The 23,792-nt window shown below is 37.6% G+C and overlaps 1 protein-coding gene across 6 annotated transcripts in view; it reads right to left on the reverse strand.

Moving 5' to 3' along the window:
* The window catches only part of tead1b (TEA domain family member 1b), a 50,452-nt gene that overhangs the window by 20,481 nt on the left and 6,179 nt on the right, over positions 1–23,792 (reverse strand). For all 6 annotated transcript variants that reach the window (XR_001662371.1, XM_007554116.2, XM_007554115.2 and 3 more), the window contains exon 3: positions 14,868–15,120. Coding sequence is in view for 5 of the 6 variants with exons in the window: in XM_007554116.2 (XP_007554178.1) it covers positions 14,868–15,024 (157 nt within the window). In the remaining variant the exon portion in view is untranslated. The remainder of the gene's footprint in view (positions 1–14,867; positions 15,121–23,792) is intronic.

Consider the following 23,792-nt stretch of genomic DNA (forward strand, 5'->3'; position numbering starts at 1 on the left):
ATATATATATATATATATTATTTTAAATAAATCAGTGGAGCAAACTTAAAAATAAAAATAAGCTTTAAACTCAAGTCTTCTGCTGTTAACATAAAATATATTAAGATACATCGACTCAAAAGCCACTGAAAGTAATTGTATAACAGAAAATAGTCTGCAAGAACCTATTTATCAAATTATGGAAAGTTATTCAGAATTTCCATTTCACTTATCAAGAGCTGTAAGGTTTTTGAATGAAAAATGCAATACTGATGATTCTGGGGAAAAAATACATTGTGACAGATGTATAGATGTTTTCCAGTTAACCCTGATCAAAACTGTAGCTGTATCATACAAATATTCATAAATAAGAACAAAGTGTTAAAAAAATAGCCAAGAATATAATCTTAATTTAGTGTTTTCTGGTTTTGCAGCTGTATAATAAATAAAGTTGTGTAAAACAAAATAGATAGCATCCTGTGATCGTATGTGAACATTTAGAAATTTTAAATGTTTTAACAATAAAAACTGAAATTAAAAAAAAAAAAAAAAAAAAAAAAAAAACTAACAAGACACCTTTAAAAATTGTCAAGTGTATTAAAAATGCAAATTCCGGTAAGGAAACTCACATGTATGTCCACTTAACATGGCCAAAATTAAACATTGTTCACATCAGGTGCATTTGATCAGAACATCATTACTCAGCATTCAGGCATTTCATCTGGTGTGCAGTGACTGCTGGAGTGAGTAAACGCCACGACATGAACTGAAGCCTCAGAAGGAGGCATCTTATGAGTGTGCGGAGGGATTCTCAACCCCAAAGAATTTCAAATGAGCCATTCCGCGGCCTACTAAAAATAGTTCACAAGTGGAGGACATATCACAGAATCCATCATTAATTCTATCATATTTCAGAGGATGTTAGAGAAAAATACAGGACTGTGTAGAAAATAAAAATAACTGAACGCTGCAACAAAACAATTACACTAAACATACCAGTTAGTCCACCAAAGAAGAAACCAAAGAGTCCTAGGCAAAGCCAAAACCAAGATCTCAATCTGATTGAGATGTGGTAAGGTGACTTGAAGATGGGCTGTGCCCGAATGAAACATCTCCTCAAAGATCTCATGGCTGAAAGTGAGGAATGAGACAAGATAGCTCAGTCCGATACTCAGTATCTATTTAAACGATAGGGGGTAACACTGGCAATCACGGGGTAGGGAATAAAGGTCCAAGTCAAGTTCTCCAGAGCTTCAATACATTCTGCAACTTTTACATCCCTGCACCTACACACCTGGATCAAATGGCTGAATATCAGCATGCCAGAGTCCTGGTAACAAGCCACTCAGTGGATTCGGGTGTGTTGGAGAAATGATTCATCTAAAAGTTGCAGGACATTAGATATTTAGGACAGGACACGGGCAACCCCGTGTAGGATGTGATATGTTTTTCATCTTTTCTTTTCGAAACATAATTATGGTTAGTTACTTTTTTTTCTAAAAGGTGAATTGTAATCACAAACATCTTTAAATCAAAAACTGAATATTATTTTTTTTACAACTCTGCATAATTGATTGAAAAGATTTTTTTTAAATACTTAAATATAGAAACTATATAAAAGTGTGGTTATTCTTGTGTAGACTTTTAAACAAAGTCATCTCTTTGTTTAAAATGCTTCTTGTTACAATTTAAGTCCACAGCAAAGTCCAGGAATCAAAAGTTGTTCAGAACAGAGAACATTTACTGTTTATAGGATTTTCCTGTCAGTCAAAGCAATGGAAAAAAGATTAAATATTTATTGTGGTTCTCCTGGAAAGATCTGTTCTGTGGAGTAGTCTGAGTGAACTTCCTCCATGAATCGTACTCTAGAGGATCCATCACATATGAATGGCGCTCCTGCAGCAATTCCACAAAGGGATGGTAGCTCAACTTTCTCAAAAGAGTCCCCTAGAATTTTTTTTTTCCTCTCCCAGGCATTCAATGTATTCCTCAACATGAAAAAGGCTCCATCTCTTGAGAATACCAAACCACCCAATTACCTTACAATGGTTATGTAAAATACAATATTTACTTATCAGGTATTTTTTCAGTTATAATTACATGGCTAATAAAATAAGACATTTCATGCAATTTTTTTGTTTAAATTCTGATAAAAATCATGTGAAACAAACCCCCAAACCAAAGATTCCCCACACCGAGACTCTGCCTCTTAGTCTGAACACACTTGAAGAAGTATTGTCTATATTGAACATACAATGGTAAGAAACAATGCACCACGTTGCAACTTAATAAAAGAATACAGTTTTTCAGTGTATCTTTTAAATCTTTGTTGGGTTTATGTCACATAAATCATATTTTTCCGGCTCAAATAAATAACACTATAGTGAAATCAGAAACAAAAAGACAAGCATTGCATTGGTAATCAAAGAAATGTAAAAATGGCAAAAACAGTCTCCAGTGTTTCATTGCCAACTGCTGTAAAAAAAAAAAAAGTTAAAGAAAAAATAAATACTATTATCTTCTGTCTCTAAAGATGTGTTGTTGTGTGAAGTGTACACAAAATGCATTTTGTAGCCTTAGTCTGACTGTTTTCAAGCACAAGTTAGTTCAAATGTTAAGATCCACTGCTGTCTCTACAGAACAATTTATTTTTATGACTCGCTCCATGAGCTTATTGAGGTTCAGAGCTGCATGTACAACAGAGCCATTCAAGAAATGGTGATTTTTCTCTTAAACAGTCACAAGGTATTAAAGTGAAAAAACCTTGGCTTTCTGAGCTTCCCAACAGTGTCAAAGCTCTTAAAAACCTATAGACCATTAGCCTTTTACTTCCTTCACCTCTTCACACAATGCAACACCAGCAAATATTTTTTTCAGGTAAAGAGACCCTTTAAATTGGCGCCTTTGGTTGATGTAATTGAGAATTTACATTTTTCTATGTTTCCACACTTGTTTTTTGAAATGATTAAATTAAATTATTTTCTGTTATAACACATTTTTTTATTTTTCATAACAAAATATATTTTTTATTACTATTATGTTTAAATACTTTTGAAATCCAGACTAATTAAATTACAATTTCTGAAATTTCATCAAACAACATTGTACGCATCTTTTTGCTTTTAGAAATTAGTGTGAATCAGTTGAAAGACAAAAAGTAAGACTTAGTAGTTCATTCTTATTTCTAAAAAAAATGCTCTGCATATTAATCGAAAGAGGATTAATATTCATTATTAATATTCATTATTTGAATCAACTTCAAATAATGTCCCCGCATTAATACTTTGTATTTTTTTTTTTTTACTTAAATTTAATTTCCTATTTGAATTTTTATTGAAGCTTACTAAACTAGGTTAGCTTTGCTAAATCTCTTTTTTTTTTCATTTTTTACCATAATGGCCTACATATTTATTCAGTCTAAAAGCCGTTAAATATCCTGCACGACCTAAATACCCGATCAAATTTAAATGAAATATATCGAGTCAAAAACTGACTTAGTTTAGTCTTTTGAACAGGTTAATGCTCTGGTCCCTTTTTCCCCCTTTTCCTCCTTTTAAAAGCATCCATTTCCTGTAACAGCCTTTTATTTCCCTCTAATGCAGGCACAACCACAGTCACATCTGGCCCAGCTCTCTGCCATGAGACAGAACCGGGCCTGGCCCAGAATCATCCGGCAGATCGCCTGCATACATGTGGCTTCAAATTGACTCTGTGTATTGGGAGTCTGATCGAATGGAGCAGAGAGGGACAGCGCAAGCACATATAAAGATTTTATTAAGCTGTAATTGACTTAGAAAGGCATTCCAAAACCATATTTGTTTTTTATGTTAATTATAGGTTTTAGTAGTTCTAAGTTTTAAAGTAAAATAAAAGTAACAAAATTATCAACTGCTCGATGAAGCCATTTTTTCCCCCTAATCAATTACCTGATAAATTTTTTTCTTTGTCTGTCGGAAACACTCAGCAACATAAAAGTGGTACTTCAGTTTATGAATGCTTTGCAATTCACTCTATTTCACTTAAACCTAAACATTGAAAAATTAATGAACAAACATTAGAAGGCTCACGAGAAAGCTAAAAACAATGAATAGCTCTCCCACAGTTACAAAACATATGTTAATACGTGCTGTGCATAAAGGAAAACAGCTCCATCTGCATTTAGAAAGCAATCTAGTAGATCAATAAAGGCTTCTTTGTGAAATAACTTTTTTTGCCAAAGTACAAAAGACATTGTGTTCTGAGTGTTGGTGAGCGGTCCAAGTTTGGAAGTCAGACACCGCAAACAGACTTTCTCCAAACCCCTCAAATAAAGACAAGTAATTTTAAGAACGAGAAGGAGGACATAAATAATTTACTTTCCCAACAAACAAAAACTGTGAGTGGGTAGAGTGGATAATGAACTTTTTTTTTGAAAACTGGGAAACAAATGACATCTTGTAAATCCTTTTAATGACCGTATTTTCCGCACTATAAGGCGCACCAAAAACCTTCAATTTCCTCAAAAGCCGACAGTGCGCCTTATAATACGGTGTGCCTTATATATATGGACCAATATTGAGCCACAACAGGTCTAGCAACTACAGTAAGCAGCCGCCAACTTCATTTTCGCCCATAGAAGAAGAAGCGCGGTGCATGCTGGGATAGTTGTCAGAACGCTGGTTTGTTAATAAAGTTTGACTGACCTATCTAAATACCGACCATCTAGAATCAGGTCGTCTGCAGGTCATTTAGCACCACCTTCTCCATGAACATGCTGTGCGCGAACGGAGAAGGGTGATCATCGTCCGGCCACGCCCCGGCCCAGTCGCGGAAGGCTCTCCTCGCCGACCGGAGTCGGACTGTTTTGTTGACATTCTCTTTAGCACAGCTCCATCTAGTGGATGCATAACCAGCCTCTACTTTAGCGTCTATTCTATGCACCTTATAATGCGGTGCGCCTTATATATGAAAAAAGTTTTAAAATAGGCCATTCATTGAAGGTGCGCCTTATAATCCGGTGCGCCTTATAGTGCTGAAAATACGGTACCTGTTACAAACTAGCTTTCACAATGAAAGTATACTGAGGGCTTAAAAAGTTGCAGATTTTAATCAGGCTAAATTTTCACAATACACTATTCCTCCGGGTTGAAATTGTCCTCATTAAAAGTATTTCAGTGACCAAAACGACACACCACTCCACTCCTCCATCTGTTGGCTGTGCACTACCAGTCAGCCCCCTGAGAGAAGACTGCTACTTTCCATAAAAAGGACAAATCCAGCTACTTGGAAAAAACCATTTGGTTGTACGAAACACAGAAGGTAATGTTGTGTAAACTCAAACATTTCTGTCATTAAATTAACGCCATTTTAAAACTACAGTTGTTTAGCTGCAGCTGCTCTGCCCGTTAAGCAGCGGGATGCAGCCTGACAAATTATTCTGTTTGCATCAGCTGGTATCTGTATTATTTGTAAACACTAATTTTAGTTGTTTTTTTTTTTTTACTCATTTTAAAGAGCGCTATAGCGTAATTAGTTTGCTTAATTCTGCCTATCAAAAATAATATTGACTGAATTTTATAAATATTATAATAAATGTTATTTTAGCAGCAATAGGAAAAATCTTCTTTTCATATAAGGTTAGTTTATAAGAATTTGATACTAGCCCATCCTCTGCTTTTAGTTCTCTCAATTTCTCTTTTTTTTTTTCTTTTAAGATAATGATTATACATTAAAAAAAAATACATTGTGTGTGATGTTGGTTTAGGTTATTTATAGAAATACACATATGTCATGACTTGACTTGTTCCAAACTGACTACACAGAGAAGCAGATCAGAGTGATTTTTCTTACCAACTCAAGTTCAGCAAAGCAAATATCAGTGACTCACTGACAGCCGACTGTTACCTTTGTGTATAAGAACGTCAACATCCGGCTCTAGTCTTTAGTGAGAAACAATACCACTGACATTTACCTTATTTTCAGATTAATCAATCAACCATAGCTGTACTGTTAAACAGCTGTTTCTTGGCGGTAATGATGGGAATATTACAACTCGGGGGACGTGTACATTTTGAGCTCAGAGCTTTCAGAGTCAATACAGCTGCCTTTTTCTATTCAGAGGGGTCCTGAATAAAGTTGAAACCCAGCCTTTTCGGTCCCTGAAGTATGCTGTGCAGTGTCAGAGATCAATAATTGGATTCTAGGTGACGGCACACTAGGAAAACCACAATGTGGACTTGCAAAAGACGGGGTTTATCTGATTTGCAAAAACAAACATAGATGATTTGAGGGTTCATTTTTATGCCTTTGTCTATATGTGTGCGTAGGTGTGAAAGCAGTTGACTGTCTCAGTGCCCCAGCTCTCTTGTCATCCATGATAGATGACTCGGTGGTCTCAGACAAACATTAGCATCATAAAAGACCAAGCCAACAATACGAAGGCATTCGCTCCAGGTTTTGGGAACAGGAAAAGGGGGAAGCAAGCCATTTACTTGAAATATCACTAGGAAACCAAAGCTGCTGGCCAGGCACAGAAGAACCACTCACTTCAGGCTTCAAAAGAAAACCTGACAGTCCTCTTTATAAGGGAAAATCCACATGCTATCCATTCACAGCATTATGTTGGACATGTCTTGAAGGTCAAAGGCAAAATTGTTAGCTTATTGATAACTATTCACACAAAAACAAATCGCATGCATCTCTTTTTCCCCCCCACTCTAAAGTCAAATATTTTAGATCTCCGCTCATCATAAGATCCACCAGCGACCTCAAATGAGTGCTTTAACATCCTGCATTGTTGAGCTCTCATGCTCACAAGTGTTAGCACATGAGAAAGACTTCAAGGCCGATTGCTGCATGTGTGACGCCACGATGACAACAAAGGCCGGCTTTATTCTCTGCCACACAACATAAATCCCTCCTCTGTACAACACTCTCAAACTAGTGAAAACCATCTCAATGCCTGCGGGGAAAGCACAAAGCTTTAAGCTTCATCCTCTCCTAATGTGGCGTGTGTGTTTTTGGTTCAGTCTTTACTTATACACACATAATAACTGAGAAGGATACAAAACACAACAATGTTTGTATAGTACTTTGGCTTTAGATTGTAACAATTTTACACTGGGAGGTGATTATTATAGCGGTCCTATAGCATGCTGTAATTTGTAAGTAGCAGTTTTCAAACTCTGAGGGACTCTTGTTTTCTGGTTTCGCACACATGTGGCAGCTCCTGCTCTTCTGTTGAAAATTGATCCATTTGGGGCAGAAAGCAGAGAAACAAGAAGCCAAAGACTTAAGACTGTTTCATTTGCTTCAAGGAAATGATTTCTGAACTGAAAACAGACTGAGGCAAAACTGTTTTCGCCCTTCGTGCAAATTTATTCTGTATTCTTCATAATATTTTTTCATTCACCAAAGCAATCCTGAGAATCCCTGTTGTTTAAGTTGATGGTTTGATTTACACAATCAGCTAATGTCTTTTGGTTCAATGAATAAAAAAGGATAAAGTATAACATATTTTCCAATATTATTTTGAGTTTAGCCATCTATATTAGTTTCTATTTTTTTACTCCCAGAATGTTATGAAAGTTTAAGGATTATGGCTTTCTGATTAACCTCTAGGGTGGATGATAGCCAACCACAAGAAGAGGATCAATTTAATTTGGATGGCCTTGGGTGATCCCAGAGGTGGTCAGAACTAATGTAGATCATGAGATGAAAACATGATCTAAATGTGGCCAGAGTTGTTGCAGAGAAAAGGGTAAAAACTGGCTATTATAAAATCTGAAGTTAAGTCAGACTGATTAAATGAATACAAAAATGGGGTTACACAACGATAGGAAAATGTGATGCAGCAATATTTTTGCACAACATTGTGATGATGCTCTTGGTTTCTGTTTATTTTTGCAAACAAAATTGTCTCGCCAGTTTTAGGAAACTTTCCCTTTCAACTAATTAAATTATATTTCAAGTGTCAACATCAAGGATAGTAACACTTCATCTGCATATTAGTGGCATTGAGAACTTAAATGCATGACCTTTAATGATGATACATTACCAAATAATGCATCGGAGGATCCTTCTGTTGTGGCGATTCTGCATCGACAGTGTTGACTTATTGTTCACTTGTATGTAAAATCAGAATTTAAAGGCATTGTTTTGTTGAATTGTTTTTTATAAGGTTAAATTCTCATCATTCTGAGCCATGATCTATCTCTTCACGAGGAATTTAGTTTTCCGTCATTTATGTAAAATTCTCATTAATCCAAAGTCAGTTTTGTCGCATTTTGCTAACACTGACACTCGTTTTTCACTGACCTAAACAGAAAACATTTTTTGTTACATTTTCCAAATGTATGCTCTTAATTTTTGCTCCCTGGGTACGTATGCATCATTCAGTTTGAGCATTCAGCTTCCGCACACAAATCTTTCATTTGACATACGCCTGAGTATCAGCCAGGATTACAAAATACAGTCACAGAAATTAAGTTCTCGATATAACGCAGTGAGCAAGTGTAATTAACAGCTCTTTAAAAATCCATTTTTCTCTGAAGAGCAGAAGAAATCAATACTTAACTTCAAATGACCTTATTGAGCTAGATAAAAGGCTTTATTGCAGAGGCTGGGTCAGGAGCGGTTGAGCTAATGTGTTAGCTGAGCAGTGGGTGATTAAAGGTGAGGCGTTCTCTGAAAATCTTACAAGACATCACAAAGCAGCAGGTCACTAACCTGAGCCTTCCTGGAGACACTGAGGGGATTACAGCAGCCAACCTCTGCTGAACTGTGCCTGTACACAGACGTAAAGACAGCCTCTTTATCACTCAGCGGGTCCAAGCCCATTCTATTTCCGCTCTCCTGGCTCTGTGCCTCTCAAACAAGGCTGGAGCTGAAACCTGCTACGGTCCCAACTCTATGCAATATACTCACAGGGGACCAATTTGCACAGCAAGGCCTTGTCTGAATCACTCTATCAATTAGGAGCCGCCGCGTTTATCATCACATACATTACTGTAGAGGCTGCCATGGTCACTGTGTGGAGGTCTGCCTCTCAGGAGAGGCAAAAGAGGATGAAATATATGGCCACAGTTGGGCTGGCCGCTGGACTAATCTGAAAGGACTGCTGTAATTATGAGTCTCCCGAGGAACTGGCAGTGTGGCAGGTCCAACGTGTGAACACGGTGCTAACAGTCAGGAAGGTGCCCTGGCCTTCTTCTCCACAACAAAGTAAGACACCGAGTCGAATCAATATTTTCAATCTCTCAGGATCAATTCAGCATCTGAGCACAGAGAAAGACATGCTGGCTGCGACCAATATGTATAAATGAAAAGTCAAACTTTGTGGTCATGACGGGTTTTCATGTCCTGCACGTTGTTTTGCAATTATGAACACAAATGGGGGGGGGCTTGCGTTTAAGGTATAATTCATTTAAAGTTTATTTATTGGCCTCTTCATAGATACAGAAGCAAATTAGAGGGCCGAAATAAAATGAAAGATATATTACGATTTTATTCTTTTAAATCTTCTGGTCGAGTTCACAGCACGATGAAATGTAAAATACATACCCCCTAAAATTACAATTCAAATTTTCTGTGTGAAATAATCATTTTCCCTTCTATTGTTTTCTTCTCTTTCAGAATGATGCTGATTTTGTTATGCATCGCAAAAGCGTTAGTCTATATTCAGTAGTTTTAATCTTTTTGTGTTTTTTAAAGTCATTTTGTTTAGTTTTTTTCTGTGGTGCGCTCTTTGCTGTATGAGCTAAAAGATAATAAGTCTCATTTTGACTTTGACTTGATTTAGAAAAGGATACGGTTTCAGCATTAGATCATAAAACAGCACTGCTATGATCATCTTACAGTGACTGCTACAGACCTTCTTTGTTTCCAGGGGTGCAGTTCAGTGTTTAAAGACCTTTCTCCACACCACCACAGAAAGAGATGACAGCCTGTGTCAGCGCTTCAGTGTTGTCCCCATGTTCTTGTGAGAGCAAAGCAGTAACATTAAAATTCCATTCATATTTTGATTGCACAAAATTGTACCATCAATTTTACGCCGTGTCATCAGAATATAAGTATTTTATTTTTGGGATATTGTGCAATCAAGTAAAAAACCTGCAAAGTTTTTGTAAATAGAGCACCAAAAGTGACACTGCATCTTTAAGAAACCGGAGTCTGACTGTGTTTTTGTCAAACAAAAGCAGCCAATTGGGAACATGCAATCTGAAACCAGAAGCCTGGCTCAGAGGGCCTCACACAGACCTCAGAGAGCAGGGACACACCCCGAGTACTCCTGATTCATACAGGCATGGAGCCACAGCCTGCTATCTAACCATTCACTGCAAACCCATCTACAAAGAGAGGAAGCCAGTCTTCAATGGAGCCAAAAGGATCCGTTTGTTGAGACTTTTAAATGCATACTTTGAAAAAATAACAGTTAAACCAGAAGCCTACAGGGAGACAAAATTATAAGTTAAAATAGAAATTGCATCCATAAAGATTTGTGTGGAGACACAGCCGTGTAGATGGGAGGTACGATGCCATTTCTTTGTACAAACAACTGGAAGGAATAGATACAGATCATGTGCTATTGTTCTGCTTTAGCTACCCTAAAACCAGTGACATATATAAATACAGTGACATAAACTGGTGAGGAACAATGAACATATTCTACATCTGACCACCTGTTCTGACACCTGTGCCAAGACGTTACTTTTAAATGACGGGGGGATAAATGTGGAATTATTTTTCAAAACATCAATTTCACATTATTTAAAGTATATTGCTCTTATTACATTTACTTGCAAGATTGGGTTGAAAAAGGTCAAAACCAGACTTCTGGAATCATTTATGTTCAATTTGTTAAATTGTAGTTTGTCCATTTTCCCTTTTGTTAATCAGTTTTGATGTTTAGAGAGACTACTGGGACATTTATGTTTATGTTGTTTAGGGTAGTTTTACTACAATGGTGATTATTAAAATATATTTCATTCAAATTTACATTTCTGTTATCACATGACTATTCATTGTCAAGAAGTGAGACCCGAGTTTGAGGTGACATGAAATTACTTGTCCATGACTCCATACTGACACAAGCAGACTGAATAAATAACTTACCATAGCTGTATTAATTCCATTTACACTTTCAAAAGTTACTTCTTTGAAGAAACAACCCATAAAATAATTGGTACTTTTTCACCATCGTGGTGTGTGAAAACACGGTAGTTCCTTACTGACAATAGCAGGCAAGCAAACGAGGGATTATTCTAGAGGTGTGTGATGCCTTTCCTGCAATGAAGTTCCTCACACTCTATTCCGAGTGAATGCAGGTGACTCGGGGAGCCTGAGCTGATCCCAGAATTCCTCATTATCTGCCCAGCAGGGGGGATCAGGTCCGCTCGCTCCGTCTCGGAGCATGCTTGGCCCGATGAGACGAGCCCCAGAGGAGCACAGCACTGGGCCATCAGGGGCAAGCCAGGTCTGCTCATTATATCTAACTCATCCTTGGCATCTCTGCAAACCAAGTGCCACTTAGTTCCCACAGGAGGGGTCTGAGCTGGACCTCTGATGAGATGGCAGAGCAAACAGTAGAATGATGATAGGAACAGCTTTACATCAAAAGACATGTGGATGGAGGCATAAGATCCAATTGCCAAACTACATATTTGGGTCCTTAACGTATTGAGTCAATTTTAAAGGGAGACTTGAACTGAATGGTTTGATTACTGGTCCTGCAACTTTTTATTAGAAAACATTAGCTGTAATATAATGACTATTATAAACTATTGATCTTTCCTAACGTCCCTACCAGAAAGACACTAAGAAAGGGGACTAATGTTAATAAATATGCTGAAGTATTAGCATAGTTGTCTACAGTTGGCATAAAATCTGGTTTGCTTCTGCTCGACAGTAACTGGTAGATATTTGACAATGATATTTAGCTTGCTGAGTAGAGCAAATACATAACCCAATGAATAAACATACAATTTGAGTGAAGCGTGTTGTGTCACTTATCAACTCTATTTCTAGGATAAATGAATGCAGCCGCGCACAGCAGGTAAATTATGCAAGTGCCACATCTTGGGCCTTTGGCTAGGCGGCGGTGTCGTCCATTTTGAATTACTTTTTTTTTTTTTTAAAAGCATATTCTGCTAAGTAAACTGCAGCACTAGTGAAGCAGTAAATGCAGATGTAGTGTCTTCCAGTGCTGCCACAATTAGCCTCAGACAAAAGGCGCAGTGCCAGCCAACACTGGTCTCGGCACATTCGAAGCCCTTCAGGTAAACACCACAATAGGCTAAGAAGCAGAAATTAGAAATTGTTTTGTACTGCAACACGGTTGCTATAGTGACTGTTGCTAATTAACTGCACTCTATCCCAGGATAACAAAGGGCTTAAGGGCACTCAGGGCAGCTCTTGTGATGAGCTCTGTGTATGGAACACTATGCCATCCCCAGAGTCTCTAAACTACAAAATACCTGTCTTCTTTTTGCCACCATTTACTTCAGATGCCATGAGAGGTTTTCTTTGGCACTGGGTGTGTTTTAAGGGCTGCAACCGTAGCTTGCATCACGAATGGAAAAATTCTTTGTCGTTTTATGTTAAAGACAGACAAACATATCAAAATTCACTGGAGTCTTCAATGGCATCAAAATCACAATCAAATTAGTCAAAATATTCCCACGAAAGACGGGTAATTATACCCGTCTTTTGCCAAACGGGTATAATTACAAACTGTTGAATTTGACTTTCCAAAAGCAATGAAAAAGTTATTAGTTTATCTCAGTCAGGTAGCCTACAGTATGCAGCAACAGGTGATAAAAGTTTACCTCAAAACAACTCTGCAGAAGTTTTATTTATTCTTATAAATGCAGCCCAATGTTCAACTTCATCTCTTTTTTAACAACATGAAATCAGGGCCATTTTTAGAAAGTGTAACCAAAGGTCTGCTAAATCAAACAAGGAAAAAAAAAAAAGTCAAGCCAAAACAGTCACTCTCAGTGATTTAAGAGAACAAGAAATGTGGAACAAAATGTCCAAACTCATAACAACTCTAATTTCACTGACATTTTTTAAAAAAGGTAATTTAATGGAGCACTCTGATTCAGAACTGTCAGCAGCAGCGCTGTCATGTTTTACTGGCTTCTTTACACAATCTAAAGGGCTCAATGACAAATTGTCTACAATTTTGAGCACATACTGGATTCTTTTAACAACGCTCCTCACACAAAACAGATTGTTTTTGTTATAACAGTAGACGGATATCTACTTGATGGAGGTTGGGAATAGGTTATATTTTCTGTTATAAGACTGCTGCAAAAACGCAGTGATGGTTGCAAAGCTGAAATGACAAGCACCCAGTAGTTTGCAACACATTACCACCAAATTTTGATTTACAGAGACAGTGTACAATGGCATCATCAATAACAAAATAAGTGCTCAAAAACATCCCGATTTTTTTTAATCTAGGTATTATTTTTGCCATTTTCATTTTGCGCTTCTGTCTCCTCACCCATCAATGTCTAAAAAAAAAAAAAACCAAACAAACACTGTACTGGAGCCTCTTACAGTCTTCATGCTGTAAGAAAGGGACACAGCCTGAGGCCACTGCTACTGGCGGGACATCTGTAACTAGATCCAGAGCACATCTGGTAGGACAAACCTCCGAACAACGATGCAGATGTCTCCTCAGCAAGAACCACAAATATTAAAAAAGAAAAAGTCTTTCAGCTTGTTTCAAAACACAAATGTTTTCTGAAACAAAAAGAGACACATCTGGCAGGGTATAATTATTATGTATGCAATTTAAATTGGATTATTTAAGTTGACGAGTTGCAATTATGTCAGAAAGGGCATGTGAATATTGTTACATGATTTTTTATTTTTTTTACACTAGTATTAAGCAGAAACATGCCCTCCTTTTAGGATTGTTTATTTGTAACTAGAATAAAATTAACCTGCTTTTATCCACAGCAGAAAGCCGGATTTATGGGCAGTTACACTCTGTTTGGGTTGGAGAAGCTGGAGGAAAGGACAGTGGGGAGGGAGGTGTTGTCTGAGCTTACATCTTTGTAGTGGCCACTGAGAGGTCTCAATGCAACTCGTGAAATTTACATTTTGTTTGGCCGGAGGGGTCGCATGACAGCTGCAAGCTACTGCTCAGCGGGATTTTCTGCTTTCACTTCACACTGACAGGCTGAGAGACAGTCCAACATCACAAAAAGAAATATTCCCTCTTTCCATGACATCACCCAGCCAGGAACGGGGAGGGAGGAGTGGAGGGCGAAGCAAAGAGAGGGGGTACAGCTGGTGGCAGCTGTGGTACCATCTGCTTCTGGCTAATAGTTCATGTTGCTTTACTCATAAACTTGCACTCATGTGAACCATGTAGTTTGGCTGTATGGTCACCAATGCATCATATTTTACAGAAAAGCACAGCTAAGGATCTAAGAACAATATTTGGAAAATACCAATGCTCACTTTTTGGACACAGATACAGACACTAGGTCTTAAGAGGAACACAAATGTGGCTGAATGTATAGTGTGTGTATAACCTTTCCCTTTCCCATGATCTAGAAACAACCTGAAAAACAAACAAAAACAAACAAAAAAAAAAGAAAAATCAAGAAATGTTTTAATTAATTCCTAGGACAAAAATGAGATAAAACCTTTCATAGCGGTAACCAGCAGATTTCATGCCCATCTGATGGAGCCGATTCACTCTTAATGGTAAGCTTATGATGTTTTTGCCTCTAGCTTTCAGATGAAGAAAAGATTGTCATGTTGATATTATCAACCAGATTCCCAAAAAAGGAAAGAAAAGACAGTCCAAAACACAAAGCCCATTTTTCTTAGATTACAGAAAAACAGATGCTCTGAAGCTTAGTCTTAAAGTCACACACATCCGTACTTACCATACATCTTTCCCTCATCTGACAGGATGATCTTCCTGCGACCACATGGAGGATAGATGGCCAGGGCTTCCTGGAAGCTCTGCTCTATGTCAGGACTCCAGACCCCTTCGGCATCGTTGTCCACAGGCTTGTCCGCCGAGTCGCTCATCCGTTCCATGTCCTCGGCAGGGCTCTCGCTGCCGCTCCAGCTGCTTGGATCAATCTTGGCGGTTGGGCTCTCCAAGCTGAAGCCTGGAGCAGACTAGGGAGAGACCTGGAATTCCCAAACCAACACAGAGACCCAGTCATCATTAAACAAAGTACAGCTGAAGAGCTCTGTTTGCAACAGTGCACAGTACTAGTTAGTGTTAGTTTCTGGAAAAATAACAGAAAATCAAGTACGGACAGACAATCACGCTGATTCGACTAGAAGATGGTGATTTCGATTTTTGGGGGATTTTAACATGTACATGCAATAACTATAGAGTAATCATAGATATAGAGTGTGATGATGGGCAGAAATCAAGTAGACCAGCATGCAGCTTTCACTGTATACCAAGGAACTATTTAGAACAGTAAAAAATGCGGTTTTAATATGTTATTAATTATGTAAACTGGTAGATCCTCAAAGTAATCCCATTTTGTGATTAATTAGATTTTCCTCATTTAATATAATATCAAAAATCAACATGTGGTACATTCATGACCTTTGCCTGAAGTTCTACTAAAGGTGTGTGAGATAAGAATTGTATAAGGAGCAGAGAGATGTATATCTCATGAGTTATACAATACATAATGAAAAAGTATGATTTATTCTAAGTGTTTTTTATCATTCCATATTTATTAGAAACTGCAGTATTTTAACTTCAGACATTTTAAAGTTTTAAAGAACACCTTTATGCTTTATTTCTCGATCCCCCCCTTTTTTCTTTTTTGTATTTAACCTTAGAGCTATGATCCTAAACAACAGTGGCAGAGAACACTATTGATTAAAGTGTGTAAATAAATTCCTAATAAATACATTAAACATTGGAAAAAATGACCAAACACAGATTTCAAGCAACCATTACACCCATCTTATCAAATAATGACTAACACTTGTCTGAAAACAGATTTTTTTTTAGATTTTTCTTGAACTTTTTAAAACATTTGGACATTCAAGTACTTAAAAACCCCTATTTATCTCTTTGGGTTCATGAAACTAAATGCTGCTGTAGTTGCCTTTCGGCAGAGAGGAAGAAACTGGAGCAAGCTCCAGCAGAAAGATGTGTGGCGAGAGGTGAAGAGTATCACAGGCTTTGGGTAGGAGGAGGATCAGATGGATGGAGGTCTGGACGGAGTCAATGAGCTGAACACATTCTTCAATGGGTTCAGTTCAGCAACAAGCTCATGATCCTCCTCATCTGCCCCCAGCCAAACAGGCATCCTACCCTGCTGTAGGGCTGGAGCAATACACTAATCTCACAATAAAATACAATACGTTATTCTGCTCACGATACGATATATATCAATATTCAGTAAACTATATGATTCGATACGATTTGATACATTTTTAAGATTTTCTGAAAGATTTTAGAGGGACAGAGTGATTTTGGTGACATTTTGGGACTGTTCTATAGACTTGGATTGAATTAATTGAACTGATGTAATGCAATAAATGTTTTTGTTATACATTTGCTATGCATTTGCTTTGTTTAAATGTTAATTGTGTGGCTTTGTGTTTTTGGTTATGCAGGAAAGGAACCTTTTTTGTCTTATTCACTTATATTAGATAATGTAATTTATTCATTTCATTTCATCAATTAATTGTAACTGGTTGTTTCATTACATGTCGTTTTTAATGTAGATGTGCAACTGAGTAAAAAATGCTGTGTGACAGCTGTCATTTAATTCATGTGGATTTGACATAAAACTCAAAGTAGGATTGTATCGATGTATAAATAATCGTGGATGAAAAGTCAATACTTTGAGGGGAAAAAAATATTGATAAATATCATAGAATCAATAAAATCACACAGCCCTACCCTCCTTTCACCCACAGCTTTCCCGACACACCTCAAATGTTTTATGTCCACCTCAGCCATAGGTTCTTCTGCTTCTACATTTTGTCTTCAATCCAATCAGGAGATGCTGCTGCTCCCTTTCCCTCCCTCTTCCACTTGTCTGTCAGGTGAAGAGGCAGCTGGAAAGACTAAACTGAAACAAGACTGCAGGCCCAGATGATGTCAATGCCAGACAGAGTCTTGACAGCCTGTGCAGAGCAGCTCTGTGGGATTCTGCAGAACCTCTTCAACCTCAGTTTGACCCAGGAGAAGGTTACAGTTTTGTGGAAGACATCCTGCCTTGCTCCGGACCACAGAAAGCTCACCCATTTATCCACAATGACTACAGACATGTTGCCCTGACATCCCATATTATGACGATCCTGCAGAGACTCCTGTTGGCCCACTTGAGTAAGCAAACAGGCACATATCAGGAGCCTCTGCAGTTTTATTGCCATGGAGTTAGAATTAAAGATGCAATCACACACACCTGCTTCAATAAATCCAATGCCATTTTGACAAAGCAGGGAGCACAGTGAGGATCACTGATTTCTCCAGTATATTTAACACAATTCAACCTGATTTGCATTTTCAAAACCTCCAGAAGTCGCAGGTGGAGGCCTCAACAATCACCTGGCACACATACCACACTAAAGAGTCTAAAGAGTCATGTGTTTGGCCAAGTGGTCAGCAGCACAGAAGCACCACAGGGGACTGTACTCTCACCTCAGATTTCCAGCACAAGACACAGTCCTGACATCTGCAGAAATACTCTGACTCAAGGATCTTAGTAAGTCATTGACTTTTGTCAACTGGCATTATAAACTGAATTTGACTGCATTGTCATATAATTAGGATCAAACTGGGATGTATGCAGAGCAGCCGCCCCGTATAGAGAGGCTGTTAGTCCTCAGTGTATGGTTTAACTGGCCATTTCCACCCATTTCCTGTCTGATCTGCTGCAATTAAAAGGCCACCAGTTCCAGAAAAACATTTTAAAAATTTGAAATGTATGTAGTAAACGGAAATCTGCCTATATACAGTAATTGAAATATCTTAGCCTGATTTGATTACATATTTATCAATGGGGCTTGTTTGTGCTGAGATGAAATTTGCTCTGAATTGTCATGATTTAAATAAACCAGATTCAATCCACCATCATCGTTTTAAAAGCATATAGGAGCCATGCTTTGTGTATTTCATAAACCAGAGTGGGGCCCAGACTTTCACTCTAGAAACCATTGCTTTACACCAGATTGGATTATGTGTGAATAAAGAAATGGTACTAACTTTTCAAAAATACAGGCCTTTAGCATAAATGAAGAAAAATGTAATTTCCTAGAAGGCAAGTTTTTTAAACCTACTCCAGGTAACAAGTTCTTAGGTATTAATGAATTAATTTACTTCTAATTGACCAATCACTCTCAAGGGATTACTGGCTGCATCATCCACACTTGTTACCCCTGCAATTTCCAAATCAATGCAGCCGTCTTTACTATATTTGTTTCCACTTCATATGGACTGTGCAAACTGAAATGTTATTTAGCCTTCTCATCTATTTTTTCAGCTAAACATACAACATAGAAGATTGCATATTGGGCTGTGAGCTCAGTTAAACATCTGGGGTGCAGAGGCTGAATGATTTAGCTATTAACATCGAGGAAAATCTCACAATGTTATCACAATGTGTTCTGATTTTATCACCATAAATTGTATAATGCATAAGAAAGACTTCATTAAAAATATTACTGCTCTGGCTGTCAACCAGTTACTGCCCTTTAAAAAAAAATACTTCGATTTAGTCCATTTGATATCAATGCACCGATATCAGTTTCAGTTCTTAATCTTCCCTGTTTTCCAGACAACTGCTTCCTCCCAAAGCAAGATCCCACTGAAGCAGTGCAAACTGTCAGGAAGCAGGAATAGTAGCATATGTTTCTTCCAACATGTCAGTGGATGAGGGGGAAGGGGGGATGGGAGCAAGCTGTTGAGGGGAAAAAAAAACCTCCCAGAGAGCAGAGGGAGCTTTTACTGAATTCCGTTTTTGTGTGGTGTCTGCTGACGCTGCAGAACTAACAAACTGATGAGGGAGGGGAAACATTCCCATTTCAACCACTAAAAGCCAGGGACTTTTTCTAGATCTCTGCCTTTCATCCAAAGAAAAAAAATCATGAACTGAGCTTCTAATCAAATCCAGCTTCCATTTTAGAGCAAAGTCTGAATTTAAAAAAAGTATGTTTGTATGCACTATAGCCTAATATAAAATATCACTTAAGTGCTGAAAGAAACTTTTTGGAAAAAGATTTTCCACCTTAAGTACGGATAAACTAAGTTTCATATCCTATGTCATTGGTAAGATTAATGTATTGTACTGTTATTCTCACATGGAATGGGTTTTCTTTCTATAAATGAAAAAAGCAGGTAAGGAGAGTCACTTCAGGCTGCCAGTTCACTGAAGAGGTGCAAGAGACATACAGATAAACTCTCATGTTCACCTCGGATTTTTAAATGTTTAAACAGTCTTTGCATATTTGAATTTGAAATACTTGAATACTTCACTTGAATATCTTGAAAAATAGCAATTAGCCTTGTATAGGTAAGGTGGAAACACTGGAACGCATTCCTGAACACGTGAATGGCTTTCTGGGAGCATGTGAATTGTGTGAGAGGATTTGGGGGGGGGTTCAAAATTAATACAAATGTTTTAACAAAACAAATATTTCTGAAAGAAGTGCAAGATAAAGGAAAATGGCCAAACCACTGCACTGAGCATGTAGTTTTTGCTTCTCTTTGCTGTACGTTTACTTTTATGAGTGCAATAAGATATGTCCTTATTAGCAATACAACTTTTAAATCGCAACTTACTGAAAATAGTTTTAAATGGATGTAATCGATTCCAATGTCTCAAATTTGTTGTTGAATTTTAACAAAAGAAGCCATTTTGAAGTTTTGTTGCCATTGATGTGTGGCTTTTGCCCTTGCAACAATGGAAATGTAACAAGTCAAGTGATTATTTGAAGAAGATGGGTTCTGTTTTAGGGACTTTTTTTTTTAGTATTGAAACTCATCAACTATAACCAGCGGGATATAAGCTGCAGGTTCACTTTGCAGTTCCGGTTGTTCTCCCACTTCTAGGTCAATAGTCTGCTTCTACAAAAGCTAAACACTATAACAGTTCAATGCACTATCAACAGATAACCACAATCACAACATGACTCTCAGCATGATCAGTCTTAATGGTTTCAGAAGAGTAAAACCAACATTTTTAATTGTTTTCAATTAATGAAACATCTATTAATGGTACGGGATTGTATAAAACACATTTCTTACAATAAACTAAGAACTAAAAAAAAACTGCATGGACGTAATCAACAACATGTTGTTGGGGTTTGCTGAACTGTGGCTGCTTTGTTTACCTGCAAGGTAATGCTTGTTGATTTGTTGTCCAAACTTAGACACAATATAGGCAAAAATTGCCCACAACATATATTTTTTCTTCTCCATTAACTAAATTTGAAGCATCTGCATCAACAAGATGCTTCTGCAGGTTTAAACACGTGAATAACCTAGCAATTTTCAGTAGGAACGGTCTCTTAGTGCTGCAGAATCTGCAGGCTAATTACGTCTGTCAAAGGAAGGTATGAATGTCACCCATAGAAACACTTGCAGCTTAAAAAATAATTGCATACTTCTGTCTTTGCAGGCTGCACACCATAGAAATGGCCTTATTTGTAAGATGCGGTAGCAAAAGACGGCACGCAATGTGAGAACTGAATGCGGTAGCTAAGCAGAGTAGTAGGTGTGACATGGAATTATAGGAAATTACACTTACTGTGAGATTACATAAACCACTCACCAAGCTGGAATCCAGCTCCTTAAATTAAGAGAAGCCATTTCACCCATCAGACAGATCAGGGTAATGAAATAGCAGATGAGAGGTCTCAAATGTAATTTTCCATGTGGAGTTCTTTTGTGCCGTTATCTCAGAGGGTGCAATAATGATTCTGTGAATGACTTTTGTGCACCCCATAATGGCCCACACAAGCTAAGGCCACAATGTGCAAAACTGTAATTACCGTGTGATTTCAAAACTCGACATTTTTAACATGTTGTAAAGACATATCCTGGCCTCTGCATAATTATGACAGCAATGTCAGATTTATTCCCCTTTCATGAAAGTAACTAACTATGAACATTAACAGTCACAAAGTGCTAAAATTCCACTTTTTATCACTGAAAAAGAAAAAGAAAACAAAACAAATGAATTACCTTGAGAATCGCATGTTTATGGAATGCAACCTTTTACAGTAGATCTTTGAGGACCTTCAGATGCGGTTCAATGGACAAATAAAGTAAAGAGCAAAATTCTCTAAATTCTTACAAAATGAAAGTTGAGGCATCCAACAGCTGTCGAATACCGATTCAAATCACATACAGAAAATATAAAGCAAAAAACATTTTTCAAAGAAGTTTTTGAAAAAAAAAAGTGCATATTGCATGATCACAAACAATCCCAATGACGACTCTGCACCAACACCTTCCTCTGTAATAGAGATTCCTTAAAATAGTTTTGCAAATAATGCCCAAAAGTCCAGCAGATGCTAGAAAGCTGACTTATGCCGCCTTTGTTATTGACAACAGCCTGGTGCTTATTTCATGCCTCTTTGAACTGGCAGGCGTAAGTGCCAGGAGTCTGTCTGATATCATCTTTCTCAAACATGAGGCCTGTATCCAACTACCCAGCAACCATCAGGCCACCGCAGGATCAATCTTTGTTTTAGATTGATTTACAGGTTCTGTCAAAGCAGCCCCTCTACCTGTCTCAGTCTAAGGAACGATAACAACAAGATGTAGACAACAGAGAGACACTCGCAGTCCAGCAAACAGGTGCAAGTAAGTCTTTAACGCTGAACAACAGCAGAAAAATTGACTATAAATCTGCAATGACAAAATCTTCCCCTTTGAAGACACATCCCCGCTCTGCCAGTAATATTAGACTATAAAAAAAGGGGGACAATTTACCATTCAAACATAAATGGAATGATAGCTCAGGGGGCATTTGCCTATCAAAAATGTGCAGTGCATTCCAGGCGGCGTGAGTCCATGTCACAGCGGCGTGGAGTGTGAGCGGAACACATAAAGCTCAGGAAATTAAAGCTGTAAATAAAGGTCTGTCAGATAAAGGATCTCCTGACAGTTATGAGAGCAAAGCAGGCCGAGGGCTGGCTGCTGGCTCGTTCAGGCCGCGTGCGGACAAGCACGACAAAAACAAATCATAGTGATGAGCGTGAAGGCCACCATTTGCATTTGTTGCTGCCTTTCTTCTCTTTCTTTCTTTCTGCTTCCACAACCATCATTTATCCCCTCGTATCTTTCTTTTGTTATTATTTTCCGTAAGCCAAGTTGTTGTTTTTATTCCTCCGTACTACAAACTCTTCTGCTGTAAGTCGTGTCATTAAGATTTTTGATTAGCATTTTGAATTTTACTAAATCCAGTTTAAGTACAAACTAATTGTTTATTCTATGGCTGAGACAGGGACACCAGTGGGTGCAATAAAATTTAATGTTCCTCAAGTATTTTCCGAAGGTCATCAGTAGTAATGGAGTAATGAATATAGATGCAGGAATTGATTGGCTAAAGATCGAAATCTGAGAATTTCCTGTTAAAGATTTTAGTTTTTTTTTTCTTTTGTTTTGTTTTGTTTTTTTCTAAATTCAGTGAATGTTTTAAAACTAAAGGCTCTACCTATTAGAGTGAGACAAGGCATCTCATTTCCTAATGACAATAAATAATAAGACTTTAGAGATTTGTTCCATTTTCTGCTACTACATTTTTACCTTTAATAAAACTTACTAAACTTAAGTATTTATTATTTGTTACTGTCCCATTCCCTTAGTATGAGTTGATTTTGCAACATGATCAAACATGTTGGAAAACCTCAGGTTATGTTTGTGTTTATTCCCGTTTGCAAGATTACACATCATTAGGATCCTAATATTTGACTAATCACAGAAGATCAAATGAGAAAGTTAGTGAAAGTTAGTGAAAATACTACTTTTTATTTAACAATATGCCAATAATAAACCAGTGACTAGTTTAGAAAAAGGATGGCAGCAATTAGAGATATTTCAACTTCATTTTCCCAGAAGAAAGCAGTATGCTTAAAATGTGGAAAATTAGTACTCTTAAGACTATATATTTGTCCTAGATGCCATAGGAAAATTATGATGCTGACAATATAAATCTAAGACCCTTGTTGAAATGTTTAAAAGTATTAGCCAATTTGCCAAACCAAACAGAAAAAAAGAAGATTTGGATGTTGGATGGCAGCTCCCAGCTGCAGAGTGCTGGAACAGACCACAAACTAATAAACCAGACAAAGTCATCATATTCTTTTTTAGAAGCCTTCATTCAGCTCTGTCTGTGCCTTTCACTGGACCTCGGACAACTTCGGGGCACAAAAGAACCTCTCTGATCCGTGTTAGCCATGATAACAGAACAGCTGTCACTGATGAAATCTCGCGCAAAAATTTGACCCAAGCAGTGACTAGGAGTATAGCTGTTGTGCGACAAAGATTATTCATAGACAAAAAGCCACAAAAAAAAACAAAAAAAAACAGTTTCCATAAATGAAGCAACTGGATGCCTTTTTTTTTTTCCTTTCACTCTGAAGAAGCTGCGCATCGCTGCTGCCTCTCTGGTCAGCACTTAGAAAGGAAGTTGTTGAAGCCCAGATTTCCTGCTTTCATTGCGGCTAAAAGCTAGAAGTGTTTGTAGTGGTTTCAGAAACTGACTCATAAAATGATTCATGGAGTACATATTGTTTTTTTGTGTGTGTGATGAGGAGGAAGCTCAGTTATTTGTCTTTTTTAAAAAACTGTAATAACAGAAGGGGAAGCACAT

Source organism: Poecilia formosa, unplaced genomic scaffold (assembly GCF_000485575.1).
Source record: "Poecilia formosa unplaced genomic scaffold, Poecilia_formosa-5.1.2 Scaffold61, whole genome shotgun sequence".
Lineage (NCBI taxonomy): Eukaryota > Metazoa > Chordata > Actinopteri > Cyprinodontiformes > Poeciliidae > Poecilia > Poecilia formosa.